The sequence below is a fragment of the Nycticebus coucang genome, chromosome 16 (genome assembly GCF_027406575.1).
Source record: "Nycticebus coucang isolate mNycCou1 chromosome 16, mNycCou1.pri, whole genome shotgun sequence".
Classification (NCBI taxonomy): Eukaryota; Metazoa; Chordata; class Mammalia; order Primates; family Lorisidae; genus Nycticebus; species Nycticebus coucang.
Window position 1 is genome coordinate 95,467,114 of NC_069795.1, and position 16,431 is coordinate 95,483,544.

At 43.2% G+C, this 16,431-nt stretch overlaps 1 protein-coding gene across 4 annotated transcripts in view; it reads right to left on the reverse strand.

Annotated features, from left to right (window-relative positions):
• The window catches only part of USP13 (ubiquitin specific peptidase 13), a 180,004-nt gene that overhangs the window by 65,224 nt on the left and 98,349 nt on the right, over positions 1-16,431 (reverse strand). For all 4 annotated transcript variants that reach the window (XM_053564766.1, XM_053564767.1, XM_053564770.1 and 1 more), the window contains 4 exons: positions 9,977-10,071; positions 8,196-8,383; positions 2,374-2,445; positions 1,930-2,023 (listed from right to left, as the gene is read on the reverse strand). In XM_053564766.1, coding sequence (XP_053420741.1) covers positions 1,930-2,023; positions 2,374-2,445; positions 8,196-8,383; positions 9,977-10,071 — 449 coding nt within the window. The remainder of the gene's footprint in view (positions 1-1,929; positions 2,024-2,373; positions 2,446-8,195; positions 8,384-9,976; positions 10,072-16,431) is intronic.

Below are 16,431 nucleotides of genomic sequence, written 5' to 3' on the forward strand. Positions count from 1 at the left end.
CAAATGCCAGTGAAAGTCCTGATGCCTTAGAAAATAACTTCCTCCACTGTCAAGGGGAATGGAGATACTTGCTATAAATTATTTTCCATTATAGAAACAAATTGAAGTGGAGGTCACCAGGGCCACAAAGAAAATCAGGGTCAATTCGAGCTCTATTTAAGTGTTAAAGGAACCTTACTGACACCTGAACCAAAGACCCGCTTGTTTCCCACCTCACTGGGTACACTCATCACAATGAGGATCTTCTCTCCAAGACCACTAGATCATGGCACCTCAGAGCTGAAAGGATTTCACAAGTCATCAAGATCAAAAGTCACAAACCCCAATTTCCAGAGTCCGTCAGGTGAGAAGTCACTATGGGACTAGGGCCAGCTGGGGCCTGGGCTCCAGCTGCCATTGTGGGCCTGGGACTACCAGAGATTGAGTCGTTAAGAGAAGCTGAAAATTCAGATAAGTGTGGACCAAGTGAAACACACTTGCAGGCCAGATATGGCCCAAGTGCTGCCAGGTTACACACCTCAGTGAAGACAGAACAGTGGTTACCACGCCCAAACTTCAGACAGTGGGAGGTCTAGAGCTGCTGCACAACAGCCCTGAACCCAATGGGGTGAGAGAGACAAGGGCCCCATTCAGTTGTTATTTGTAGACTGAATAAATAATGTGCCTTGCTCATAAGAATTACTTTTGTCCTCTAACATAAAGAGGACATTGGCATTGTAATACTAAATAAAACTAAATTTTATTTCCAAACATCACTAAATTGATGATTCTTCATTTCGCATTTTCTTAAATGAAGATATCCCAAAAGCACAACAAAAACCATGTAACACACACAGATGTTATTTATTTCTGACAATTGGGACTGGAAGGTGACATGACCTGCCACGGTCGCATAGCTCCTGGAAGAAGTGAGAAAGGAAGCCAGGATCCTGAATCCCAGTCCTGTTTCCTTCGCCTCCACCAGGGAGGTGGGCTCTGCCACTGCAGAGCTACCCAAGAGGTGACACAGCCTGGGGGAGAACCCCAGGCAGACGGCATCACAGCAAAATTGTGGGCTGAGTTTTTTTTTCCACAATCACCTCTCCAAAGTTTCACAGGTGCTCAGAGGTTGAGGAAGCCTGGATTACCCACGTTCCAGCCCTACACCCAATCCCCCTCCTCCACCACATCCCACACGAGAGTCCTCCAGTCTCTGTGGCAAAGGACCTTGAGATCTAGCAATGATGCAAAGCAATGCAACTTGAGGACTTAAGTTCTTCCTGCCCCCACACTGCTCTGGTCTCCTGGGCTCACCATGCAGATATGTTTCCCTCTCCACCCTGTCCACAACCAGCTCTTCTTCCCCCCAGCTCTGGCCCCTGCCTCTGTATACTCTCTTCATAACATCTTTATTTACTCCACTGTCACCAGCTGGCTTCATTATGAACAAGAAGGTGTTACTTTCATTCTTGCTCTCACACTCATTCTACTTGGCTGTGTTTAAAAACCACCCAGCTTACCAAAAACCAGGCCTGCCCAGTTCCCCAGAAATTCCGAACCCTCACTTCTAGGGAGGGGCTGAGGAATCTGTATATTGTTTGTTAACAACCAACCTCTTGAGAAACTTTAATAAAGTGAGACTTGGAGAAGAAAGACACTAGAAGGGCCAAAATTGTGCTACCAAGGGGAAAATGCACGTTTCTTTGTAAGATGTATTCCTTCTATCTCTGCTCTTTTCTATAGAGAGCACTGTTACGGAGGACAATCAATGATGATCACACACCTAATCCAAGAAGCAACCAGAAACTCTGGCCCTGGCTACTCTCAAGAGCACACAGATAGGCACCCTCCACTGCTTGCTAAATTTATAGCTACCATTTGCCAAATCACTCCAGCTGGTGAAGGTCCCGCCTACCTGTGTATCAGTACAGCAAGCGCTCAGACACATACCTTGTGCTCCTCCTTCATCACCTGTTCAATGAGCTCAGATTTCACTGGAGGCTTTGAATACTGGCCTGAGAGAAGGCCATGTCCTAATTTAGTCCTGGCCAGGACACAGAAACAAAAACAAAAGGTCATTGTTGTTCTCCCGTAGAGACATCAAAATTATCTGTGAATTTCAATAAATACAGCTGCTTTTAGGTGGAGCATTTTTTCTAGATTCCTCACAAATAACTTATTTATTTGATCCTGCTTCAAATTGATTGTTTTCAAATTTTTCTTAATGCTTTATAAATAAATTTGTGAATTTCTTTCTTCTTATAAAAGTAACACACGCTCCTTTTAGAACACTTTTATAAAACAGAAAATGAAGAATTGCTTTTAATTCTGCAACCTGGAGATAACCACTATGAATATTGGACAGAACACTTTTTAAAAAAATCTGGCACTTACATCTGTGTGTTGAAATCTTGTGTTGGATCTAAGGGTGAGTAGTCAAATATTCTTGGAAGGTTTCCCACATACCTGGAAAATGAGAAGCAATAGTTAAAACACAGCAACTGAGAGAGGAAAAAAACCAAAACAAGCTATCATTCTCACCAAGACCTTCTTGCCCTTTTGTCAAAAGAAGAAAAGTTTTTCCGGGGATCCCATCTCCACCACTCACAAACCTTCCTGAAATGTTGTGCTTCTATCAGTGGGTCTCAACCCTGGCTTCAAGTTAGACTCACCCAACAAGTTTGTTTAAAAAAATACCAAAGCCAGATGTTCTGAGGCCTAGGATTTGGAAATCTTTTAATAGTTCTTCAAATGATTATAACATGTAGCCAGAGTCAAGAACCACTGGTTGGTGCCATCACAATCATCACCTTGAAAACAAATGGTTTGGTTAGTGACAAGACTCTTCTATTTTGACCAAAACTTTAATCAAGTTCTTCCAAGTCCTCTTCTTGAGTGGGCCCAATTGTGGGCTTCCCTGTCTGTCCTTATGAATCCAGTTTGAGTAAGGATCCTATTAAGTCAGTTGAGTGAAAATCCAGCCATGGTGGGGTGGCGCTTGTGGCTCAGTGGGTAGGGCGCCAGCCCCATACACCAAGAGTGGCGGGTTTGAACCCGGCCCCAGCCAAACTGCAACAACAACAACAATAAAAATAGCCGGGTGTTGTGGCAGGCACCTGTAGTCCCAGCTACTCAGGAGGCTGAGGCAAGAGAATCGCCTAAGCCCAGGAGTTGGAGGTTGCTGTGAGCTATAATGCCACGGCACTCTACCGAGGGTGACAAAGTGAAACTCTGTCTCTAAAAAAAAAGAAAATCCAGCCATGGTATGTGACCACCATGGACTGCCCCACCAGGTCTGGGTGGCCAGAAACCTTTTATCCTTGATGCTTCCTCTTAGTGATTTCCATCCACATGCCCCCTTGGTAGTGAACCCCCACTTGTCCTTGCTGCAGTCAGGGTTGAGTTCAATGTCTCCCCCACTGAAAGGCCCCAGGGCAATGGTCCCTATACCTATCACCATGGCCTCCCATGAATAAAGTTTGCCTTATTATCATCTTTAATAAGTGCTTGGATGATTTTTTTTCTTTGACATTAGGAATTGTTCCAATGATGGCAAGAGCATTTCTTGAGGGCTTCTTGTACTCGCTAGTCAAGTCGTCATGACAAACATGTGAGGAAGAAATTATTACCATCATCATCCCCACTTGAGAGATGCAAGACTGGAACCAAATTCATTAGGCAGCCTCCAAACTCTCCCAGGAAGGGAGTGACAAAACCCAGAACACAGCCAGCAGCCCGGTTCCACAGCCATGCTCTGAGCCACTCTGCTGGCTACACCTGCCACCTGCCAGCCCTGAGCAGTCCAGTCCTCCTCCTGGCCAGGTTAGTTTGAGGGGGCCGTGCTAACATAGATGGTGGCCTCTAATCTTAATGCACAGTCTCCTTCCATGTCTAACCTCCTTTTCTATTTCATGCCCTCCACTTGTGCTGTCCTTCTTCCTCCCCTTAGTCTTTGACTCTCTGGGCCTGACAGCTCTAGGAAGAATAACCCAGGAGCCACCCTTTTCTCTGAACCTTCATGTGCCCCGCTCTGCCCACTTCTCTGACCTCATCTGCCACCATTCTTCCCCCAACCCGCAATGTCTGGCCATTTGCCACTCTTGCTACCCCAGGACATGCCAGGCTCAAAGTCATAACTTCCGTGGTCTCCTTCCTGGGACTCTCTCCCCACAGACCTTGGCTTGGCAGCTTCTTTTGGGTCTACTGAAAAGTCACCTCCCCAGACACGTAACCAACACAAGAGCAGCCACTCCCCATCCTTCCTAGCTCACTATTACCTGTATCTGGTGACTCTGCTTGGCATGCAATACTAGTTGAAATTGCATAATTTATTTATTTGCTTGTTTAGTCTCTATCTTTCTAGAGATTACTTACTGGAATATAATCTCCATGAAGGCAGAGACTCTATCTGAATCTCCACATCTCCAGCACTAGAACAACAACTGACATGTAAGAGGTACTCAGTAAATATTGTTGAATGCATACATTCACATCAGATAATCACATAACCAGCTTTCCATGACTGGCTATGAATAACCAAACAGAAAAAATATGATTGCAATGAAGCCCCAGAGAAACATGACACACTATCAGTTAGCAATGACCTCTAGTTGGATCTTTCAACTTCTAGAAACTTGTAGGCACCTCTTGTCCACAAACTCAGAATCTACAGCCCGGAGTGTGTACCTACATCAAAATTAACAGAGCATACTTCTGTGGGCCAGTCCCATTCAAATAGCTGTTGGATGTATCACTAGGGCAAGAATTTCACCTAGGAAATTTCAAAATAGTAAAAGCCAAATAAGAGATAAATCAAATTTTGGAGCTAAACTACACGACATCAAGGCCGCACTGAAGAATTCCTAATAATACATATACAACATGATGAGCCGCTCAGCCCTCTTATGATCCAGTTTTTATCACATCTCTAAACCTAACAAGACAAAAAACTCACTGTGGAGATGAATGTTGGTAAAAAGGCTTATTCTTTAAGACAAGATTGGCAGAGAGATGCAAAGTTCAAGGGGATAAATCCATGATGTCAGGAAAATCCAGTTTGGTGGCCCTGGAGGCCAGGGAAAAAAGAAAGTTCATTTGCTAAAAATAGGTATCAATTTTCTAATTTGTGAGGGATATCCACCATTATAACAAAATTAAAATGCAGAAATAGGCTGGGTATGTTGGCTCACACCTGTAATCCTAGAACTCTGGGAAGATAAAGGGGGTGGATTGCTTGAGCTCAGGAATTTAAGATGAGCCTAACCAAGAATAAGACCCCATCTCTACTAAAAACAGAAAAACTAACCAGGCATCACAGCAGGTGCCTATAGTCCCAGCTACTTGGGAGGCTGGAGCCAGAGGATCTCTTAAGCCCAAGAGACTGAGATTGCTATGAGCTATGATGATGTCACAGCACTCTACCCAGGGAAAGAGAGTGAGACTCTGTCTCAAAAAAAAATCTATTAAGATAAAATAATTAAAATAAATAAAATAAATTAAAATGCAGAAGTAATGCTAGATAATCTTTCAAGTAATACTGGACCTTTAGTTTATAATTTAGTGATTCTCAAAAAGATGTTTGCACTATCTGTCAACCCATCTTAGTTGCCATTCAATTTGCACACAAGTTTATTTAGATGTGATCTTTGTCAAGAATGATGTATATACTAGATTCAAATGTACACCAGGTCCAAGTGGCTGAGAATCAAGGAATGAGGCTGATGCTCCTGAATCACACTGTGATTAAGTCATTTAATCTTCCATAAGTCACTCTTTCTACTTTCAAAATGAAGACACGGCTCCTGGATCCAACTCCACTGAGTTAGTGCTGCTGGGCAAGAAGGGCTTTGAAGAGAAAGCATTTCAACTCAGTGACATTTGGTCAAAGGACGGGAAGCCTGAAGACAGCTGTGAATAGCAGCTTACTCATATTCTAAGACATTCAGTAAAGGCTTAGAAAATAGGATATAAAATATTAGACACTATATTGTAAAATTCCAAAACTCTTAAAACAAGACTGGAGAGGGATTCGAATTTTAAATTCAAAGCACAGATATGAGGTACACTTTTTCCTTAAAGAAAAAATTCAGTAAGTTAATTCTTCACCTAACTTTGAAGTGTAGGAAGAATCTTTAAAAACTGTAGACTGTAAAGCACCCAAAGTGTTGTTGGGCTTTATAACAAAAGAACATAAGTTTCTCCCATGCTAGTTTAAAAGAAATAATTATACAACACCTCACAGAAGGACATTCCTTCAACATTATCAAGGAAAATATCTTGGAGCATGAGTCATATAAGCTGAAGCTACAGTTTCCCAATCAAATGATAATAATACAAGTATGAGGCATGCATAAGAATTTATAAAAATAACACGACACATGATGTGTACTGCTGGAAGGGTTTCCTATCTCAGAGCTTCCAACTCGCCCACCCTCCATCCGAACCCTCTGCCTCCTTTCCTCCAGCACACCCACCAGGGGTAATTCCCCTCTACAGAGGCTCCCTCTGACCTCTGACCTCCTCCTCCTCGTTCCCTCCACAGAATATACCACGTTTATAAGTGGCAGTTGTTCCTATGATTATACCCAATAACCTATTTCTTCGAGTGGCTGTGTGTTCCCTGGGGTGGGTTCCACGTCCTCCTGTCCACCACGGACCCACACACACCCTCGGCCACTACTGAGCAGACCAGAACTCACTGTCTATTGGCTAGATGAAAAAAGAAAAAATAGACATGGAAAACTAACTGTGTATCTTTAAAGCCAGAAAACGGCAGGAAGAGCTAAGTCTTCAAACCCCAAGAAAGGAAAGAAAAGGTTATCTGACATACTTTTGACCAAGCACTAATAAAGCCATGAGCTCCTTGTGTGTAAAACACTGCCCTGTGCTAGCATACACGTGTGCACTTGTACACTTGAACCAAGGTGCAAGCTAATCCACTCTGGAGCACACTGGAGATTACTCTCTAAGCTCAGGCAATGGCTACACCAGCCACAGCTCCTGGGCTCTGCAGCTTCCTATCCTCAGCACAACCAAAGGAAGAAAATGGTCATAGACCCTGCAATGTCCAGGAGACTCTGAGACCCCAAGACATGGCTTTGGTTCTGGCAGACTTTGAGGAGGGAAAACTGAGCTGGCATGTCTAGACTCAGCTGACCCTGAGCCTGCTGCCCTCTGTGGCTGCAGACGTAGCTGCTCCGTCCTACGTACGGCGGGAGGAAGGCAGCCTGGCCAAGTAGAGAGCTCCTCAGTCAGTGCCTCCCAGAGTATCTGTAGTGAGCGGCTAGCTCTTTTGTTTATGTGAACACATACAGAAGATACCTTCAAAAAGAGAACAAAGAGAAATTGCTAGAAAAATGCAACATTCACTGTAAGACAAAGCAGTGTCAAATCGCCACACTCAGTGAGTGTAAACACTCCTTCTCAATTTCCATACCCCCCGTCAAAGACCCACACACCCAGCAGTCCAGGGAGAAGCAACCTATCTGTGACCTACACTCTGAGTAGCAAACATAGAAAATCCTGGCCAGGTGTGGTGGCTCAGTGAACCTGTAATTCCAGCACTCTGAGGTATTATACCCAATACCTATTTCTTCGAGTGGCTGTGTGTTCCCTGGGGGTGGGTTCTGCCAGAACCATTCCAAGGTGGGTAGATCACCTGAGCTCATGAGTTTAGTAGAGACCCCGCCTTACTAAAAGTAGAAAAACTAGCTGGGCATTGTGGTGGGTGCCTGTAGTCCCAGCTACTTGGGAGGCTGAGGCAGGAGGATTGGATGAGCCCAAGAGTGTGCAATTGCTGTGAGCTATGATGCCACAGCACTCTACCCAGAGCGACAGAGACTGTCTCAACAAAAATTTTAAAAAGTAGGAAAAACTGAAAATCCTAAATCTTCAAAGAAACTCCACCAGAAGGAAGACACTGACCAAACAAATCACTGGACCTCCCTAGTGCTTCTGTAGGAGGGTCTGGCAGGCTTGCTGTGAAGGTTAACAATGAACATACTCTTGGCACACAGACAGATGGCCTAAAAGCAGAAGCCATTGTTAACATAACAAACCTTTGTGGCTGTTTCTCAGTTTCTCAGTTTCCCCTCATCTCACCCAACCCCCACGGCACTTGTCAAGACTTCCCACACAGCCTCCCTCTGAGGTCAGGCCACAGAAGAGGGGGCAACTAAACCCAGCACCCGGCACAGCAGGGCCTGCAAGTCACTTACGCTCTCTGGAACTCCGGGATGCTGAAGATGGCCTGCATGACAGCGCTCAGGTAGCAGCTGTTGCCCAGGTTCTTCAAACCCGTGTACCCAGGCCCGTACATGGGCTTCAGCTTCGTCCCCGACTCCTGGATCACTTCCCACTCGCTGACCCTTGGCTTGAGGTCATTGTCCCAGAGCCCATTCTCTGTCTGAGACAGTCATTGAAGTAAAACAACTTTCATGTGATTCTCATTCAAAGAGCATGTCCCAAGAGTCATTGCTAATATCATGGGTGTTTCTGCCACTTTCCCCCAGTTACATAGAAAAATAAACAATCTACTTAAAAGAGACTGAAAGGTGGTGATAGTTGCACAACAACATGAATGCAATTGATGCCAGAAAAATGCACAGTTAAACATGGTTAAAATGGTGGATTTTAGGGTGTGTATATTTTACCACAATTTAAAATACACATACACACACGAAAAATATTTTTAAAAGAGAAAGAAAGATGGCTCGGCACCGGTGGCTCAAGCGGCTAAGGCACCAGCCACATATACCTGAGCTGGCGGGTTCGAATTCAGTCCAGGCCTGCCAAACAACAATGACGGCTGCAACCAAAAAATAGCCGGGCAGTGTGGTGGGCACCTCTAGTCCCAGCTACTTGGGAGGCTGAGGCAGGAGAATCACTTAAGCCCGAGAGTTTGAGGTTGCTGTGAGCTGTGACACCACAGCACTCTACCCAGGGTGACAGTTTGAGGCTCTGTCTCAAAAAAAAAAATAAAAATAAAAAAGAGAGAGAGAAAGAGAGGGAAGGAGATAGGAGGAAGACAAAAGACAAATAGGAATCCATGAGAGAAAAGTCACTGTAACAAACAGAAAGCAAGTCAGGTACAGAGGACACAGAGTAAAACCACAAGGTTGGGAGTGCCTTGAAAAAGGAGGGCGGTTTAAAGAAGAAAAAGTGAATGAACAAGAGGAGTGAGTGAGAAAGAGTAGACAAATGGAATAGGAGCGTGAGAGGCAGGGGGCTTGGGAGGGAAGGGCTGCAACAAATGCACATTTAAATAGTTTCTTATAAAATAAAAACATTACATAGGCATGAGGCCGACTTGCAAGCACAATATGAAATGAAGCAAAGCTTTCCCACCAACAGTAACAGTTAACAAATTGGGTTAACAGTTGGGTTATTTGTTCTGTCCTCTGGGACAACGGTTCTCAACCTGTAGGTTGCGACCCACAGGAACTGTTTTAAAGGGTTGCAGCATTAGGAAGGTTGAGAACCACTACCTAGGAGCTCTGCTTCATTCCTGAAATTAAAGTGATGTTGGTCACAGATCATTTTAAAGATCAACTCCTGGTACCTTCTCCCTTTCATGAATGAAGGGTGATTCATGCAACGGCCCATCAGAGGAAACAGAAACTTTGCAAGTCAACTCCTACTACACCAGAATTATCCGTGATGAGGTGCCTTTTTTATTGCAACATAAAAAATCTAAGCTGCTAACCAAAAGAAAACACTCATTAATTAAATTGAAGAAGTAAATGCCAAAAAAAAAAAGAACATTATCTTGTGTTTGTGAGTCTTCTGTAACTTCATCAGACTTCATAAGAAGTAAATGCCATAATTAAAGGCTGAACCTATAAAATGATCTGTTTGAGGAATTATACAGGGTGGCCATAAGGTTCATGTGCAATTGCTACCCTGTATATTAAATAAACCAAAGTTCCCTCTCCCTCCATTTCTCCCTCAACTCCATCCCCCATAAGGCAGGAACAAAAACAAAAGTAGACCTTCTCACCCCGTGCATGTGAAGCATATCAATTCCAAAATGCGCCAAGTGCTTGGCCAAATGAGGATCCAGAACAGGTTCCTCTTCTTGAAAAGAATAAACATCTAGAGGGTAAAGAGAAAATAAGCACTGAGATCTGTAATCACGTCACTGAACACTCAGGGAGGTTTTTGAGCTCCTATAGAACACCAGGCTTGTGATATATAATTGGACAAAACAAAAAGTTCAGCACAACCCCTAGGTGAAGGTCTCAACTACAACTTGAACTTCACCCTAAAACTGAAAACAATGTAACCTAAACATCTGTACTCTCTATTAGTTTAAATTAAATAAATAAAAAGAGAATATAGGAGGCTCCTAGTTGCAGCCCATGTTCTACCTTCCTGAAAACAAAAAAGTTAATAACACTGGACAGGGGAAAAGACAAATGACAACCAGTAAACAATACACAGGCATATTTTGTAAATATATTCATATTTTAATTCTTTTGACACTATAGAAAGTTAAAAAAAAGTTTTCTAAAACAAGAAAAGAAAAAAAAAAAGAATAGTACCTAAAGTTAAAATAAATCTAAATTATACAAATATAAATGTCTAACACTTGATTTGTCTGATGGAGACCGCAGTGGCACACATATAAATCCAAGCTCAGGAAGAGGTAGGGGGAAAAGGAGGCAGCAACAGACATCTACTCAGGGCAGGGACCCTCCTGGGGACACAGAGACCACACAGGCCCTCAGGAGCATCAAATAGCTGGTCGGGGTGTTAGTCCAGGACAAAACAAAATTCTGCTTGTGGAAACCTCTATGTCCTCACACCTCCACACCAGCCAGTATCCCTCAGAACCAGCGGGAGATCTGTGGACACTGTAGAGTGCTTCCCAAGGGGTCCGCCGTAGACCTCACACAGAAAATGGGGGTGTTCTTGGAACTCCAGAGGAATTCAGAAGGCTCTGGCCACCCCAGGGCCTGTGCCACTGCCCTAGGGCCTCAGGGACCCACCTCTTGGCCATCTGTGGCACACTAGTGTTGGGGAATCTCTGTGCTAAGGCGGCAGCTTCTCTCCTCAGGGTAATAATAACAATCGCACCTGACATCATAATGCTTTAGACTAAACCTTGCTCCTCAGGGTGGGGTGCACGGATTAAAGGAGCAGCAGTACCTGGGGGGGCTCATTAGAAATGCAGGATCTGGGGCCCCACTCAAGGCCTGCCTATGAGAATCCGCATTTTACCAAGATCCTCAAGTGCACAAGTGAAGTTGGAGAGTTCTCCAAAGCTATCTGATCCACTATCCCATCCTCACAGCACTGCAGTTAGACAGAACAGGGACATTTTCAAGGCCATCTTGCAAATAAGGAAAAGACCTGCATAAAAGGTTAAACCATTAAATCCCGCAGGTGGCCCAGAACCCAGGTGGTCTGACTCCTGCCCCAGTCCCCTTCCCCGTACACTAGAGTATTTCTTAAGATTTTGTTAGGATACTATCTGACTTGGTGAAGCATCATCCTAGGGCCTTAACAGGAATGAAGACCCCGAACCCACAATTTCTTCACTTCTAAATTAAAAAACAAAAATCTGTTACAAGGAAAGCATATATAAAGATATCACTCTTTAGGACAAACAAAAAATTAGAGTTTCCAAGGAGTTTCCTATTCATTAGAACATCACCAAGAAGAAAGAGTCATACACATCTATTGTGTGGACCTTCTGCCCCATACCCACATATGTGAAACTCACTTCTCTCCAAAGGAAATCCTTCCATTATTAATAAAACATTGCACAGCTTTCTTTTCTACTTCTCTTCTCCTAGGGGACAAATATAACTTGTGGATAGCTGCTCTCATTTATAGTTTTTTAAATGTCATCCAGTATGCTCAAAAGCAAAAGAAAAAATCTTAGCCCAATTTAAAAATGTTCCAAAAAGTTTAAATACTAAAAAAAAAAAAAAAAAAATCTTTGAACCAGTAACTTGAAATAAGTATATTAATGCCAGGCCGGGTACAGTGGCTTATACCTGTAACACTAGCAATCTGAAAGAGTTCAAGAACAGCCTGAACAAGAGCGAGACCCTGTCTTTAAAAATAGCTAGGTGTTGTGGCATGCACCTATAGTCCCAGCTACTTGAGAGGCTGAGACAGGAGGATCACCTGAGCCGAAGACTTTGAGGTCACAGTGAGCTATTGATACAGGGTTCCCCCATTCAAGGCTGGAGAGGGGACCACAGTTTTCTTCGGCCTATGCAATATCATGAAGGGAACACCCTGACCTTTTGCCCCAACCTGGAGGAACTGCATTCATTCGTCAGTAACGCTCATTGACATTGAAAAAGCGTTTCCATATACCAATTCCTAGTGAAATCTAATTCTCAAGACCTTATACCCCTAGACAAAGGACCCACATGGAGACTTCCCACTTGGGTCTTTCCCTCTGCCAGAGCTGTGGGGGTTCCTTCAGTCCTTCTGTTCAGAAGCTCTGGTACTTTTACTCCTTCTGTATTCCTTTCTGCCTAATAAAATCCTATCTTACCACTGATCTGTGGCCCATAGGTTCATTCTTCAAATCCCTGAGACCAAGGACCTATTGAAGAAAGAAATTCCAGTAATACTATGACATCACAACACCAGGACAACAAAGTGAGACTCAGTCTCACAAAAAAAAAAAAGAACAAATATATTAATAGTATTTTTAATTTATGACAAGTGACAAAAAACTATCACTCCAATACTAGTTGGAATGTGAAAATGGCACTCAATAGGCACTTTAACTCTAATTATTAATTACTGAGATAGTTTAAAGACAAGATGTCAAGCCTCTAATTATCAGAGCTCTATTAGAAAATAATGAAATTGTTAGAACTACACCACTGGCATTGGCCTAGGATTTTGAAATAAGTGGGCCTCACACATCTATCTACTGTTTTTAACTCATTAGGTTCCTGTCACATTAAGAAAATAACATTTTGACAAGCACAGTGGCTCACGCCTTTAATCCCAGCACTCTGGGAGGCTGAGGCATGTGGACTGCTTGAGCTCGGGAGTTCCAGAGCAGCCTGAGCAAAGAGCAAGACCCCATCTCTAAAAAAAATTGCCAGGTGTTGTGGCGGACACCTTTAATCTCAGCTACTTGGGATGCTAAGGCAAGTGAATCACTTGAGCCCAAACGTGTGAGATTGCTGTGAGCTATGACACCAGGGCACTCATCCCAGGGTAACTAAATGAGACTCTTGTCTCAAAAAAAAAAAAAAAAAAATTAATTAATTAAATAAATAATAAAAAATAACATTTCATACCTCCCTCAGTAATAGCTCCAAAGATACAACATAATTTGTTCAAGTGCTATAGTTATTTATTATGCCAATGACAAAAACAGTTTAGTGAGTAACATACAAGAAATCTAAAAATGAACTGTGATCCCACTTGACAATCAGGAAGAATTTATAATATGTTGTAACAGAAAAAAATTTAAATGAACTCAGGAGCTGCGAACACTATCTTACGTGCTTTTCACTGGGAAACTCATTTTGTGTCCAACTCTAGCTTGGCAAAATCAGGTGTTAGGCTCAGAAACTACAGCAGCAAATGAGCAAAGCCTGATGAGTCTCACCCTTGATGCTCCACAACTTGGCCTAAAACCTGGAGTCCACAAAGACAGTTAGAAGTCCACAGAGGGTTCTTTCCACAAACAGTCCAAGCCGCTGAGGTAACTATGTTCCTTTTAGAAGTAAACCAGTCGTTGTTTCATTTCAAGTTAAATAGCAAACTGAACCACAGAGAACAGGAGGCAGCAATCCATAGAAAAGATAAATGAAAACTTGTAGAACAGAACACCCCATTCAGGTGTAACAAGCATATTAGAAAATAGTATGTGCAGTAAGTCCAAAGGTTAAGGGAAAGTTAGCAGAGACTAAGACTGAAACCAAGGTTGAGATTCTGTAAGGAATTATTTCACACTAGTACTAGTCATTTGCAATAGCTGAATGGGAAGATTCCTTTTTTCCATTTCTGTTTTTTTCTAAATTTATTTTATGCCAAGCTCATGTCTGCAATCCTAGCACTCTGGGAGGCTGAGGCAGGAGGATCCCTTGAGCTCAGGAGTTCAAGACCAGCCTGAGCAAGAGCAAGACCCGATTTCTACTAAAACTAAAAAAATAGCTAGGCATTGTGGTGGGCACCTATAGTCCCAGCTACTTGGGAGGCTGAGACAGGAGGATCACTTGAGCCCGGGAGTATCAGGTTGCTGTGAGCTAGGCTAAGGCCATGCCACACTAGCCAGGGCTTCAGAGAAAGATTCTGTCTCAAAAAAATTATTTTAATTTTAAAAAAGTAAATTTACTTTAATTTTTTGATTGAAAAAAAAAAAAACTATTTTATAAGTAATTCCCAAAGATCAAAACAATTCTATTAAATAGTACTCTGTTAGGACCAGTGTACCTGCCACTGGCCCTCCTTGTTTATCCACGCAGAATAATTCACTCTTTCAGCATATTCAACATGTATTTACTGGACACAAAACAGAGAAAGATACCCTGTTTCCCCAAAAATAAGACAGTGTCTTATTTTAAGGTGTGCTCCCAAAGACGCGCTAGGTTTTATTTTCAGGGGACGTCTTATCTTTCCTGTAAGTAGGTCTTACTTTTGGAGGATGTCTTATTTTCGGGGAAACAGGGTACTAAGGATATAATGTTAAATAAGATCATTTATGCCCTCATAAATTTAAAGCTTAATATTTCAAATAGTCTCAGAGAAATGGCACTTTGGTGTGAAAGACCTCAACACACATCTTCTTGGCGATGGCCTAGTCATGTGACTTTGGGGTCCTGTTACTAAGTCCCAGAAAATGGCAGAAGTCTAACTCCTCCCTCAGATTCCCACACAGGAATGCAGAAGGGAGAAGTTCTTGTGTTTAGAAAGAGAAACAAAGCCAGGGAACCTGTTGTGGCTGCCCCGGTCATAGCTCAAGCAGAGAGAAAGCAAGACTCTGGTCAAACACCATGTAGTAAGTCAGAGGAGCGTGTGAGGAAAGGTTCTCCTCAGAATAAGAGCTGATCTGTCTACCCAAGCCGCACCTCTCCACCATGAGTTTATATTTGTGTGCAGAAAAGTCAGCTGCCACAGACAGGAGAAGAAGAGAAATGAGAATATTCCAGCAACTACACTAGAAAAAATACACACAATCGATTAGGTTAACATGTATTACACAATTGCTTCAAAGAGAGAGTAGAACTCCCAGGTCAGACAACACCTAGATCATAGTCAGGAAAAGAAAACAGGTAAAAGTAAAAAAATGTCAATAAAATTTTTAAAAAGAAAGAAAAGGGGTACATGAGAGGAACAAATTTTGTTTGTACCACCTTCCTCCATCTGTTTATTCCACAGTATTTCTTGAGCAACTACTATATCCAAGGGGCTATACTTGACAATGGAGTTCTAGCAGAGCACAAAAATGTGGCACTCAGGCACTGCTGACCCAGGTGACACCACCAAACAATTACAAGGTCTCAGGGAATGTACCACAAGGGAACTGCATAAGGTGCCACAGAAGCACATAGGAGGGGCACAAGCCAGGCTGAAACCAAAATGAAGACATCCATGCCTGAAATCCAAATCCCCAGGCTGTGAGAAACTCCAGGGAGCTTATGGCCAGATCAGAGGTAAAGATGCCCAAAGGCCACAGTAATGTGCTATTGAGCTGGCACAGCCAGCGGGATGGGCAATCTCACTGCTGCCCTGAGCATCCCAGGAAGACCCATGCCATCACCCAAGGCACTGCAGCACCTGCTCAGATAGACTAGCTTCCATGATTGAAGAAAAACACACACACTCTGGCCTCCATCCCGCCCTGCTCTCCTTCTGCGGAGATCCTCATCCTTGCTTCACCAAAACAATGCCTTCTCCCACAGAGGAAAGCATTTTGTTTGTATATGTGGCTATCTGTTTCTTAGTTGGTTTGTTTGTTGTTGTACCCATGGGGACCCAGAGTGGAACCTGAGATGGGACCCGTCTTTACTGCACATGCTACCGCACTGACCTTGCCTAAGGGGGAGCAGGGCTTCTCTGAAGAAATAACAGCTAAGTTAAGACCTCAAGGCTGAGTAGGAATTTCTTACTGAACAAATATACCCTTATTTGGGAAAAGGAAACCAGGATGATCAGATCACACCACCATTAAATATTTGTGCCTATAACCTTCTCGGATTCCATATTCACCAAGCAATCTTCTAAATATAATTCAGCTTCCCAGAGGGAAGGAATGTACTGGTCAAACCGACACAAACATCCCACTTACTGGCAGTTGTGGTTCTCATTAGGAACTAAAAAACAAACACCTTGACTTTGAGACTTTGTCTCTTGTGAATTGAGTCACACAGAGTGAGCCTAGCAAGTATGGAAGATCAAATCCTTAGCATGCTACCCTCACCCGGAGGTGGCTACCCCAGCCACAGACAGGCGGCACCCTGCCTTCCT